The sequence below is a fragment of the Abrus precatorius genome, unplaced genomic scaffold (genome assembly GCF_003935025.1).
Source record: "Abrus precatorius isolate BTA unplaced genomic scaffold, Abrus_2018 Scaffold2, whole genome shotgun sequence".
Taxonomy (NCBI): domain Eukaryota; kingdom Viridiplantae; phylum Streptophyta; class Magnoliopsida; order Fabales; family Fabaceae; genus Abrus; species Abrus precatorius.
The window spans coordinates 15,175,333-15,186,862 of NW_020874362.1; the positions used below are offsets into that span (position 1 = coordinate 15,175,333).

An 11,530-nucleotide genomic window follows, 5' to 3' on the forward strand; every position below is an offset into this window, starting at 1 on the left:
TAAGATAGAAAGGAAAGTCAAGCAAGTCAAGGTTTCATGATTAAGATTTTGAATAAGTGCAAGACTCAATTTCCATCCAATTTTGAACATAGGAACCATGAATACCCAGCCAAATGGGACTAGAAGATACATTCTAAAGTAACTAAAAGAATTAGAAATCAACCAAGAGGATTTAAGTACAATTGGATAAGGAATCTAAGGACAAGAATAATGATGGAGGGCAATTTTGGCATTAGAAAAGATGTCAATGTGCAGGCTTATGAGAGAAGCTTCAATTGGACCCCAAATTAAATCTTCACACTTGTTACAAGAGGGAGTAACTGTGAGGGGCCAAAGGAGAGAGAGAAAGAGCCAATAAGAGAAGAGATTGAGTCATCTAAACTTTCAAGAAATGATGAAGGAATATTGACTCAAGTCAATACATTATCCCTTGCCAAATTTCCTCATTAAATCATGACCAAATCCTTCCAAAGAAACTAATAATTGGAGGAATTAAGAGGAAAGAAACTAGACTTAGTAAACCAAAGAACTAGAATCAAATTGGACAAGTACAAAGTCATAAAACATGACATCATGACTTGGAAAATTGCTAACCATGCTTTGAAACTTTGGGAACAATTTGAACGTAGATGGGAAGCGATAAGGAGGCCACCTTGTGAAGAAAAAATACTTGCCTAAGACTCTTCTATTTAGTCGTAAGCCACCCACAATAATTTAGCCAAGACAAAATTTTAGAAACCCATTCAAAGTAAAATGTCATTTCACATAAGAATAGAGCAACCATGCAAGGGAGAGAGAGTTTTCAAACTTAACAATAATTAGCAACCTTCAAACACTTCTACAATCAGTGCCACACCAATCTCTTGAACTCCACCAAGTTGAATCATCCATCAACTTATCATAAAAGTCCTAAAGTAGACAATAAACCCCACAAAATCCACAAAGCAATCAACTTTCTTGATGGAAGCCTTGATCACATGGAAGAGGAGACCAAAGGAGGAGGAAGATAAATTTCAAAAGGATTAAAAGAGTAAGAGAAGGAGAGAAAGAGGACTTCCCAAAGATCAAGCCAAGAATCAACCAAAAATCAAGTAAGGGAGGAGTATTATTTCATAAATTAAGGGAATACTTTGCTAAATGAATTTTTGAGTCAAAGGGGATCCTTTAACCCTTTTTGTATGATGAAAATTTTGTGGTCTTGGTATACATATGAAAGAAAAATTGATTGGAAAAAGAATGCACAAGAAAACCACTAAAATAGCAAAAACAGAAAGTTTTGCAGAAAAACTGAAATTAACTGTAAAACAATATTTTAATGGAATTTTGTTAATGACTTTGTTTGCTATGTGTTATTTTCATGAATCTATGATATATTCATGTGGATTTAGGCTTTGGAATTGATTAGATGGACTTTGGAAATTTTCTACGAAATTGCATATTTTCTGTCATGGATAAATATGGGTTTTCTGTAAAATTTGTTTCTAAGGAGTGTATTCTGAAATTTTTCTCTTTGATCTATGTTGTGTGATTTTATTTGAGGATAATTAAGTAAGATATATGATTTTCTCTTTGGTTTGGATTATATTGGAGTTAAAAAGTATTTTTGGGACATTATTGAAGATTTTCATATGAAACTTTAATAAGAAATGGACTAAAATTAGAAAATGACTATGAGGAGGACCTATGGAACCTTGAACATATTTGGAACCTTTGGAATATATGAGAAATATGATGAAAACAACGATCTAAGATTAAATTTGAAAGATTGAACCTTAACATGATGATGGACTATGATTTTGGACTAAAATATACCTTAAAAGTGCAAGACACTTGACCAAATGTGTGGTAGAACCAAGAGAATATTTTAGAACTTGTGGGGACATGATTCAAGACCCATAGGCTGATTAGAAACGTTCTGGACTATCTAAGAATTACCAAAAAGATTGAGAAAAGGACCTTTTTGCAATTAACATAAAGTAAAAGGACTAAACTGCAAATAATGTAACATATGAGAAAACCTTTGCAAAAACTTTTTTTAGTATTTTATTCATGTGTATAATTATATTTTAAAACTTTTCCCACTGTTTTTACTTTTTTTGGATTTAAATTGATTTATTTATGATTTTTCTAAGTTTCTGCTACATGAAAATAGTATTCTGGGAGCAGTGTGCCTTGATTCAATTTCGTTTTAATTTCTCTCTGTGCAATTATTTTATCTCTATTTTTTTATAGAAATAGACTTACTAATGGAACTTTTATCACTGATTTTATTTGATTTGGATTTGAAACAAAATAGATATGAATTTTTGAATATTATGATGTGTGTGAATGATTTCCTGAGAACAGCTCACTATAAGTTCTCTTTGTCTTAAGTTCCATCCATAATATTATTTTATTTATATTTCTTTTAAAAATTATACTTCATAATTAAAATATTGGCTCTGAGTTTGCATAAATTGAAGTTAAATTTAAATACTTATGATTTTCTCAATATGATGTTGTATTAGAGTAACGTTTTGTGCATGTTACTGAGAAACATATTTTCATTTTACAATTTATAAGTGGTGTTATTTTATTATTATTATTTTATTAAAATAGAGACTATGAGAGAAATATTGCCACTGGTTTTATGAGTTTTGGACTTAAAATAAAATAGTTATGACTTTTCTATTTGACTTATTCTGAGAAGTATGTTACTGAGAGTGACAGAGAATGTTTAGGACTTGTTCTGGAATCCGGAAGCCATGAATTTTTAATTATATTTTTACAGGAAACTAGATAACCAAAGTGAAATAATGCAACTGATTTCATGAGTTTTGATGATGAATTGAATAACTTATGAATTTTCCAATATGTTGTTGTTAAATTGTGCTATTCTATGACATGAACTGAGAAACTAAAGCACGAATTGATGTCTGGGAATATTTTTATTTTGTAAGTATTTTTATATGAAAATATACATGTTAATTAGAATAATATCACTGGTCTCATGTGTTTTGTATGAGAATTGAATTTATTATGAATTTTACAATATGCTGGTTGTTTAGTGAAATGATCTGAGAACAGCAAAGGTAAACTGAAACTTGATTAATTCTTTGGAAGCTTTTGTATTTTGAATGTAATTTTATATTACAGTATACATTTAAACAAAGAAAACCTTGGTGATTTCATGATGTTTGGGCTTGTATCGAATTAGTTATGAATTTTACAAGTTAGTTCATGAAATTTGGAAAATTTTGATTGTTAGCCATGTCCATGTAATTGATTGTTCTCTTGAAATAGAGATGTTATAATGTGCCTGTTAGACAATTAATGGCTATGATATTATTTGTGTTTGTGATTGTGAAAGAGGTTGAATAGGCCAAGGTACAGGCGAGGAGCAAATAGTGTTGGTCTTACCATAGGGGATAGAAGAGTGCCCAAGACTTACAGGGGACCAAGTCTAGCTAACTTGTGTCTAGGCAGTGGAAACTTTGCTAGCCTATCCTGACACACACTAGAGCATACCAAGATTAGTTTGAGTGTGGGTTACTGGTAGTGATCATAAAATGAGAATTGTGCACTTATGTTTTATCTCCTGTAAAGGGAGAAGATGTACTTATGACACTAGCTGAATTGCAGACACGAAACTCTCAATCTCAACCTGAAAACAAAATGTTGGATAATTAATTAATTACTCCATGGAGAATGCACAGACAAAAGACATTGAATGATTGTTGCTTGATGCTTGAATGTTGTTTTGTTCATTTAAGCACAAGTATGGGGATGCCTGATATCGTTGATGCCTGAATGATGTTTTGTTCATTTAAGCATATGTATTGCCTTGTATTATTGTTTATGAAGGTTTGTACTCACCCCTCTTCTTTGTTTTGTGTCTTTTGACAATGTTATGGATACAGAATGACTCTCCTCTAGATGGACCAAAGGAGTAGGTGATGAGCTAACTAGGGAGTAGCTTAAGATTGTTGCAACTAATTACATGTTTAGTGATTTGTTTTTAAGGGTCACTATGTAGACCTTCAGTTCTTTTATGATGTAATTAATTGAATGACAAGAAGAAATTTAGAAGGTTTGTAACCGATTAAGCACTATAATATTAGGCCAATGTATGATATTAGTGCTTTTGTGTAAAAGAGTTAGTTGATGCTTTAGACATAATTGACTTTTATATATGTTATGAAGAAAAAAACTTGGGTATATTGAACTATTAGAATTAGGGACGTTTTAGGCCACACACTCTCCTCCTGACTAGACTTCTGACCATTACCTTTGTTGAGTGACCCATGACTGCCGACATGGTATCCGTGAGGCGGGGGTAACCGATGACCATTTATGGTGAGAATTTGTGATCATAGTGCCACAGTAAGCGCTGTTGCGTGCAGTGAACACACGCGTGTATGAATGTTTTGGTGCCATGAGTGCATCGGTTATGAATGGAAATGAAATGCATGATAATGTTGTCTGTGATTATATTGTGTGAGATGTATTAGAAATAATGTAAACTATTTGTGCAAGGTGAGATTCTATACTCATTTGTGTGTTTGGTAGTGTAGAGTACTCACCCTTACATTCATTTTTCAGGTAATCAAGACAATCAGCACCAGACTCAGTGAAGGATTGGATGGAACTGTTGTAGTGTCACGACCCCAAGGGCAAGGTCATAAACATAATCCACTAAATCTCAGCAATACACAATAATTACTCTTAATTAGGCATTCATTGATAATTATCAAGGGAATCAACATGTATTGATTGAGAGAATAATTCTTAAACAATATAAGTATTACAAAATATGTCTTAGTTGTCATTACAAAATTAATTACAGCAAAAGACTAATACATGGGAAAGTCCTAACGTATCCTAATGCCTAATCCTCCGCTTCTTCATCAGCTACTCCGGTCAGCCTGGGAAGCCGAAGCCTCACCTGCCTGATCTGCTCACGTACCAAGATACGATCATCGCAGCACAACATCACAACAACAATTGCAAGGGTGAGCTTACAAAAAGAAACAGCATATCAAAACTTGTTACCCTTATCCTCCTCTACACTTGTATGGTTTTATTTTTTTAAAATGGTGTTATTTAATTTTTCCTTCTTACTTGGATGAGCTTGAATAGGAATGGGAAGGGTGTTATCTTGCTTTTATTGTTGTGGTTTTACATCTAGGATACTAGAATCATGCTTGAAATGGAAGATTAGAAGTGGTTGAGCTAAAAACCTAAGAATCCAAATTCGCAGGTCACTGTTCACTAAATTCTGGGATTTGTATGGACTTAATTAGGAGTTTATGTCTTCATGAAAGTTGTAGCCCTTTCAATACTTGAAATTTAGCCACTGGTTTCACCTCAAACGGATATTTGTAACTCAAGTTATGTCCATTTTACTAACAGGTATTCTAGCTGTCACCTTAGGAGGTTGCCCTGTTCTAACAGTCACGGATTTTGATTTACTGGGACTTATTAGTGTAAAATTAGGACTCAACTCCTTCATAAAAGTTGTAGGAAATTGTATGCGTGAAATTTAGAAATTGGTTTCATGTCAATATCTTATGTGTAGCGTGAGATATGACCATATTACTAAGGTATGTTCAGAGTGTTAGTGTAGTTGATCCCTGTCAGAAACAGCCACTGTAACCTGAAAACTGGCACTATTCTATAGGGTATTTGAACTTAATTCCTTCATAAAATTTTTAGATAAATAAACCCTTGAAATTTAGAAACTGGTCTCATGTTAAAATATTAAGTATATCTTGAGTTATGGCAAAAATACTGAACCTTGTGCAATCTGCTCGAAAATTTTCCTGTCATGATTTTGATCAACTTTATTGCACAATTTATTTCGAATTAGACTTTGACCTCTACATCAATATTGTAGATAATTACGTTATTAAAATTTGGGCTTTGACCTCATGCCAAAACAGTCTATATAACTCTAGAAAATTCCAAAGTGTTGAACCTTGTTCATGCTTGCCATGAGGATTCTTCCTACTCTAAGTGTGTACTAACTAGGATGATTTTTTTAAGTTAAGTGTGGGGTAAATGTGAGCTTAACATATTAAAAAAAAAAATTGGATTAATAAAATAAAGTGAGTTTAAATTCTCACGAGATAAAATTAGAGAACTATAAGGTTCTAACTATCGTTTCATTACGTGTATAGATTTCATCGGAAATCAACTTCAAGCATTAGAGAGAACAAACGTGGACGTAACAGGTAAGGGGTGGGCTATGTAGTAAGGATTACATCATAAACTTATTTAACCTTATTTGTTGAAATTATCTAAATTTTGTTATGATTAATGATTGTGATTTCTTTATATGCTTAATTTTGATAATGGTTTGCTTATGTGTTTGGTGATGGAAATATATGTTTGATACTTCATTAAGACATAAATTGTGTTATATGATATGAGTCATCTTTGAGTGAGCATTTATGTGCATGGTTTTTTTTTTATAGGAAAGTTTAATGAAAACAAATTGAAATGATTGAATGATGGATTAAGAACTCTTATAATAATAAAATAAAATAAAAACCACTTAGGAACTCATACATTATTCATCCGAAAATGGTATTTTGTGCAAAATGGGGAATTAGAGACTATGGACTCTGGGAATACGATGGGGAGGCCCTGAGGGAGGACTTGGGGATAGGAAGGGTAGTGGTTGGAAGCCCTAAAAGGCTCAGGCTTGCTACCTGTTGTCGGGGATCCCACTGTACAAACTCTCCTATACCTGACTGTGCTCTTGCCGTATATCATGGTCAGTGAGCTACTAGGTTCATATTTGAGTGTAGATCTCAACAATTCCGTGGTTGGATTTCCATACCTAGTAGTATCAACTCCTGGCTACCCCAGCACTGATTTAAGAAACGATTCGGGCCCGCATGCATGGACATTTTAGAAAAACAAACTAAGATCATGCACTATCATCATCATTCATTGGAATGCGATTGATCTGTGAATGTTTATGATGTTTAATTTTAATGTGATGTATGAACTATTGCTCACCCTATCGTTGTTTCTATTTTCTTTATTTTTTTCTCTGTACCTGCGGTATTCATTGGACTTGATCGGTTACCACCTGTAGCAGAGAGAGATGGCCCAGATTCCACACCAAATGAATATGACGATCAGGCTCATTAGCCCGGAGCCACAGCGATGGCAGCACGATTGGGATAGACACACCCATACTTTTGCGGGCATCCTTACTATATTTTTTAGGAGAGCGGCAGGACCTGGAGGTGGTGTCCCTATTACCATAAGGACTAGACTAACCCTTGACTTAGATAATAATAATCCTTTTCAGCCCATACCACCACCAATTCCCCCTCCAGCTGAGGAGGAGGAAATGGATATTGATATTCCAGAGGATTATGATCCTTTGATCATCGATGAGTCTGAAGATATGGATTCAGAGTAGTATTGATGCTACTTTGTTTTTTTTTGTATAGTGGCGAAGGTTAGTCGTAGGTAGTATTTTGTTGTACATAGGTCTTTATGATATCGGGTAGAAGTCACTCTTTTTGATTAGTTATGCTGCTCTGTAGGAAGTCATCTCCAGTGTTGCTTTTATTATTTTGAAGAACAGTAACTGATGTTTCATATGAATGTAATTATGTTGATAGGTGAAATGGTAATTGAGTTCCTCAATTAACAGTGTTGTGTAGTGCAGAGAATTTACTAACCATTTTACCCTTTGTATTACTGTAAAAAGGATATCTAAATATTTATGAAAGTTTACCTTAAGTACTTTATAAAGTGACAAAATTCTGAAATGTGTTATTATGTATGAAGGGAACATTATTAGTATATATATATATATATATATATATATATATATATATATATATATATATCAAATCACTAATTCCCTAATTGGGAGTTTGTAAATCAACAGATGTTACACCGCGCGCCTTCACTTCAGCCATTTCGTGTTTTGGTGCAAAACTCTGCAATTTTTATAACTTCTTTTTCTCGCCAATTCTGGACGTTTGGAGCTTTTGTATCACTTTTAGAAGATTCCAAAACACCTTGGGATAACTAACTTTCAGAATTTCAAGGGTTAAGTCAAAGAATTAGAGGAACTCTATAAATAGGAATTAGAAACTTAGAAAAGGAGCTTTTTGTCATTTTTTAGTTTTGGTATTCAGTTATAACCGTTTTAACTTCCAAGGGAAGTCAGAGGGAGAAGATAGGAGTGACTTTTGTTCTTCTTTGCTAGAGGAATCTAGGAGAAGACAAAGTGATGGAGATGGCTCTCTGCTTTTTATCTTCTTTCTTCTCTCTATTTCATTGTCATGTGTTTCTAACTCTTTTTGTTAGGGATTTATGGATCTAGAATTGATATATTGATTTCGTTTTGACTCTGAACTTTGAGTGTTTGATTTGATTGAGGGATTAATTCTGTGTTTACTTGATCTTTGAATGGAAGTTCAATTGATTAATCAAAAAGTAACCTTCACTAATGGAAATTGGGTTTGTTGCTTGGATCTGAATTAATTCCCAAAACTATTGATTTTCTTAGGTATAAGTGCTCTTAGTTTTGCAATATTTTGGTTCTAATTCGTAATGCAATATTGAACTAAATTTGGCCTAAGGAATTAGGGAGATTTGGTTGAATATTAGGACCAATGAATTGAGGAATCAATCTTTGGTTATTGTAAAGAGAAACCGATTGTCAATCAATCAATTGCTTAAATGTTCAGAGGCAGAACTGAATTGATATTGATATTCAAGTGAAATAAATTCCTAACTTTCCTTCATTCATAATTCATTCAAATAGTACAAATTAACATTCTGTTTTTAACAATTTCTCATTTCTTTAATTCTAAAAATTTACTTTCTTTCATATTGAAATCTATTCAATGAATTGTTTGGTACAAATGGTTATTATCTTGTGAATTGGTGATTAAAAATAAGATCCTAGAGGACGATACTTGGAACTCAATCTGATTTCCACATTTTATAACTTGCTACAATTACCTAGTACACTTGCTAGTATTGAAATACACCAATTAAGTACTATGATATAGAAAATGTGTATCAAATGTCTTAAGGATTAAGGTACAAAACTTTAGATCGCATAAAATGGAGAAATAAAAATAAAGTTAGAGAACCAAGCTCCAAAGAAACTTACTTGAATCTAAATAGTTGAGCTTCCAAGTCCAGATTCGAAGAAAGATTGAAGTTTAAAGAAGGATTTCTAAAGAAGAAAAATGAGAGGTTAGAGAAAATAGAGAAAGGGTCGAAACTTTAGATTGTAATCTAAGTTTTATAGGTTGAAAACCCTTAAATTTATATTTTTCCTCTTTTCTATTTTTATTCTCCTTTTTCATTTTTCTCCATCAAAATCTTAATTGCAACAATTATTTGACATTAAGGTGTTATACATTTTAATGTGACGTCAAATTGATAAATTTATAATAATTTTTACTATAAACTTAATTTTAAGTAAAAAAATTTAAATAAAAATTATATACTCATTTTTACTCAAAATTATTATCATAAAACCAAATTTATTTTAATTCAAATTTACAAATGTTCATACAAGTAGTAACACGTGGATATACTTTTATATTGAAAGGTTGGAGATAATACAATATATAATTAGAAGATATTAATATTCATAATTGATGGTGCTGTAAGTCAGATTTCTTCAATTATTGTTTGGAAAGGACAACATATTGTATTGTAAACGAATGTTTTTAAATATGTATATAAAAAAATTAAGAGAAAGATAAAGTACGAAAATATAACATCACATGGTATATCAATTTTTAATAAATAAAATAAGGAAGTAATATTTTAAATGAACTTTTTGACAATGTAAAAGTTGTTACACGGCTTTTTTGTCATTTTCTCGTACTTCCATGGTTTTTTTATAATATTAAGGGCTGGACAAGGGGAGAAGTACGGTAACTAGTAAGCACAGAAGAAATCTTCTAATACTCTTCTAAAACTGATGTGATGTATTGCCGTGGCAGAAAGAGAGGGAAAGCAATCTTCCATCAAAAGTCAAGTCCCACGTTGACACCTTGCAAATAAACCATAGCTTAACGTCAATGTAATCCTTAAATTAAAGGATTATTTTATAAAAAATAAATATATAATATATAGGGACTAAATTTTAAAAAAAAAATAGAGACATTATGATATGGCTTCATTGAAAACTAAGCCATAATTTTATTGATTAGTATCTAGTGGTCCTAAACCCCTAGAGAATCACCTATATATTTTTCTACTGATACGATAACCCTTATTCCGAAGTTATAGTTTGCGTTTGGATTTCAATCAAATAATTGGAAAGCACGAGTATCCATCACTATTCACCAATATATCTTAGCTTTTCCTCATCAAATTGCGTTCTTGCTTCGTCCTCACTAAGACCTGAACAGGGGAGAAGGAACCTATTCTTTAAACAAGCATGCCTTCGTTTAATAATCTCTTTCAACAGCGTCACCTCTTCCTCCTTCCTCTTCTCCTTCTCTTTCGCAACCATGGAAGATTGGAACATGCTTGGCGCTGATTGTGTGGTCATATCATGCTGCTGTCAGTGCTTGATGATGCAAATTCTTGTTTTTGTGCTGCTGAAGCTTCCGTGGAAGTTGGTGAGGAAAACAAGGGAATATGCTAAGAAAAAGCTTCGTCAAAGGAAGGGAAATGATAAAAAGGAAATGGGTTCTTATGAAGATGTGCTTGTGGGAATTCATGAACAATCTATTAGAATTCAAGCAGAGATGGCACTAATGGATGATGCGGGACGCCATTGTGGTTGTTGCATGGATGAAGTGGAAAAGGTGATGGAGGAGTTTTATCAAAAGGGAGAGTTTGCGTTTGGGAGCTTTTGGGGGAGGAAGGGACCATGGGGTGTTCCTTCCATTGTTGATCATCATAATGACGTTAATTTTTCAAGATATCAGATCATTGATTTCGTTGGCTCCTTAAGCTATGCATGAACTTGCCACACATGTTCTTATAGCTGCTCTAGATTAATTCCTTGCGTGGTAGAATACTATGACTTTTATCAAACTAGTGTGGTGGTTTAGATTCTTGTCTCTGGACGTCTTTTTTTTTTTAATTGAATATTTTAAAAAAATTAGAAATAGAGTTTAAAACTTGGGCTAGGAATTTTGTTTTGTTCATATTAAGAATAAATAAATATTAATGTTAAATTATGAATATCTGACAATTATGGACATTGTTGTAACTTGGAAGTAATGTAACACTTACTCTTCAAGAAATTTTAAATAAAGACTGAAATATAACTTTTTAGTTAATTCATAATAATTTTAATTTCAAAACAAGAGTCAAGAAGTGTGATAAGTTTCAACAGATCCTTTTTAACATTGTCTGTTTTACTTCTTTTTTTTTTGTTAAAATAGTATAAAAAAGACTAATTCTTAAATTAATAATAAATATAAACTATTTTTTTGTTTAGACATCACATCGAGTCAATGCATTTATAAGGGTGATATTAATTTATTATTATTTTTTAAATAAATATTGCCTCACATAATATGAAGTTGGTCCTGAA

General features: G+C 32.4%; 1 protein-coding gene across 1 annotated transcript; it reads left to right on the plus strand.

The window, feature by feature from the left end:
- Positions 1 to 10,493: 10,493 nt before the first annotated feature.
- LOC113859513 lies at positions 10,494 to 10,952 on the plus strand. The gene has a single exon (XM_027492266.1). The coding sequence runs from the start codon at positions 10,494 to 10,496 to the stop codon at positions 10,950 to 10,952; it is 459 nt and encodes a 152-aa protein (XP_027348067.1).
- Positions 10,953 to 11,530: the final 578 nt, after the last annotated feature.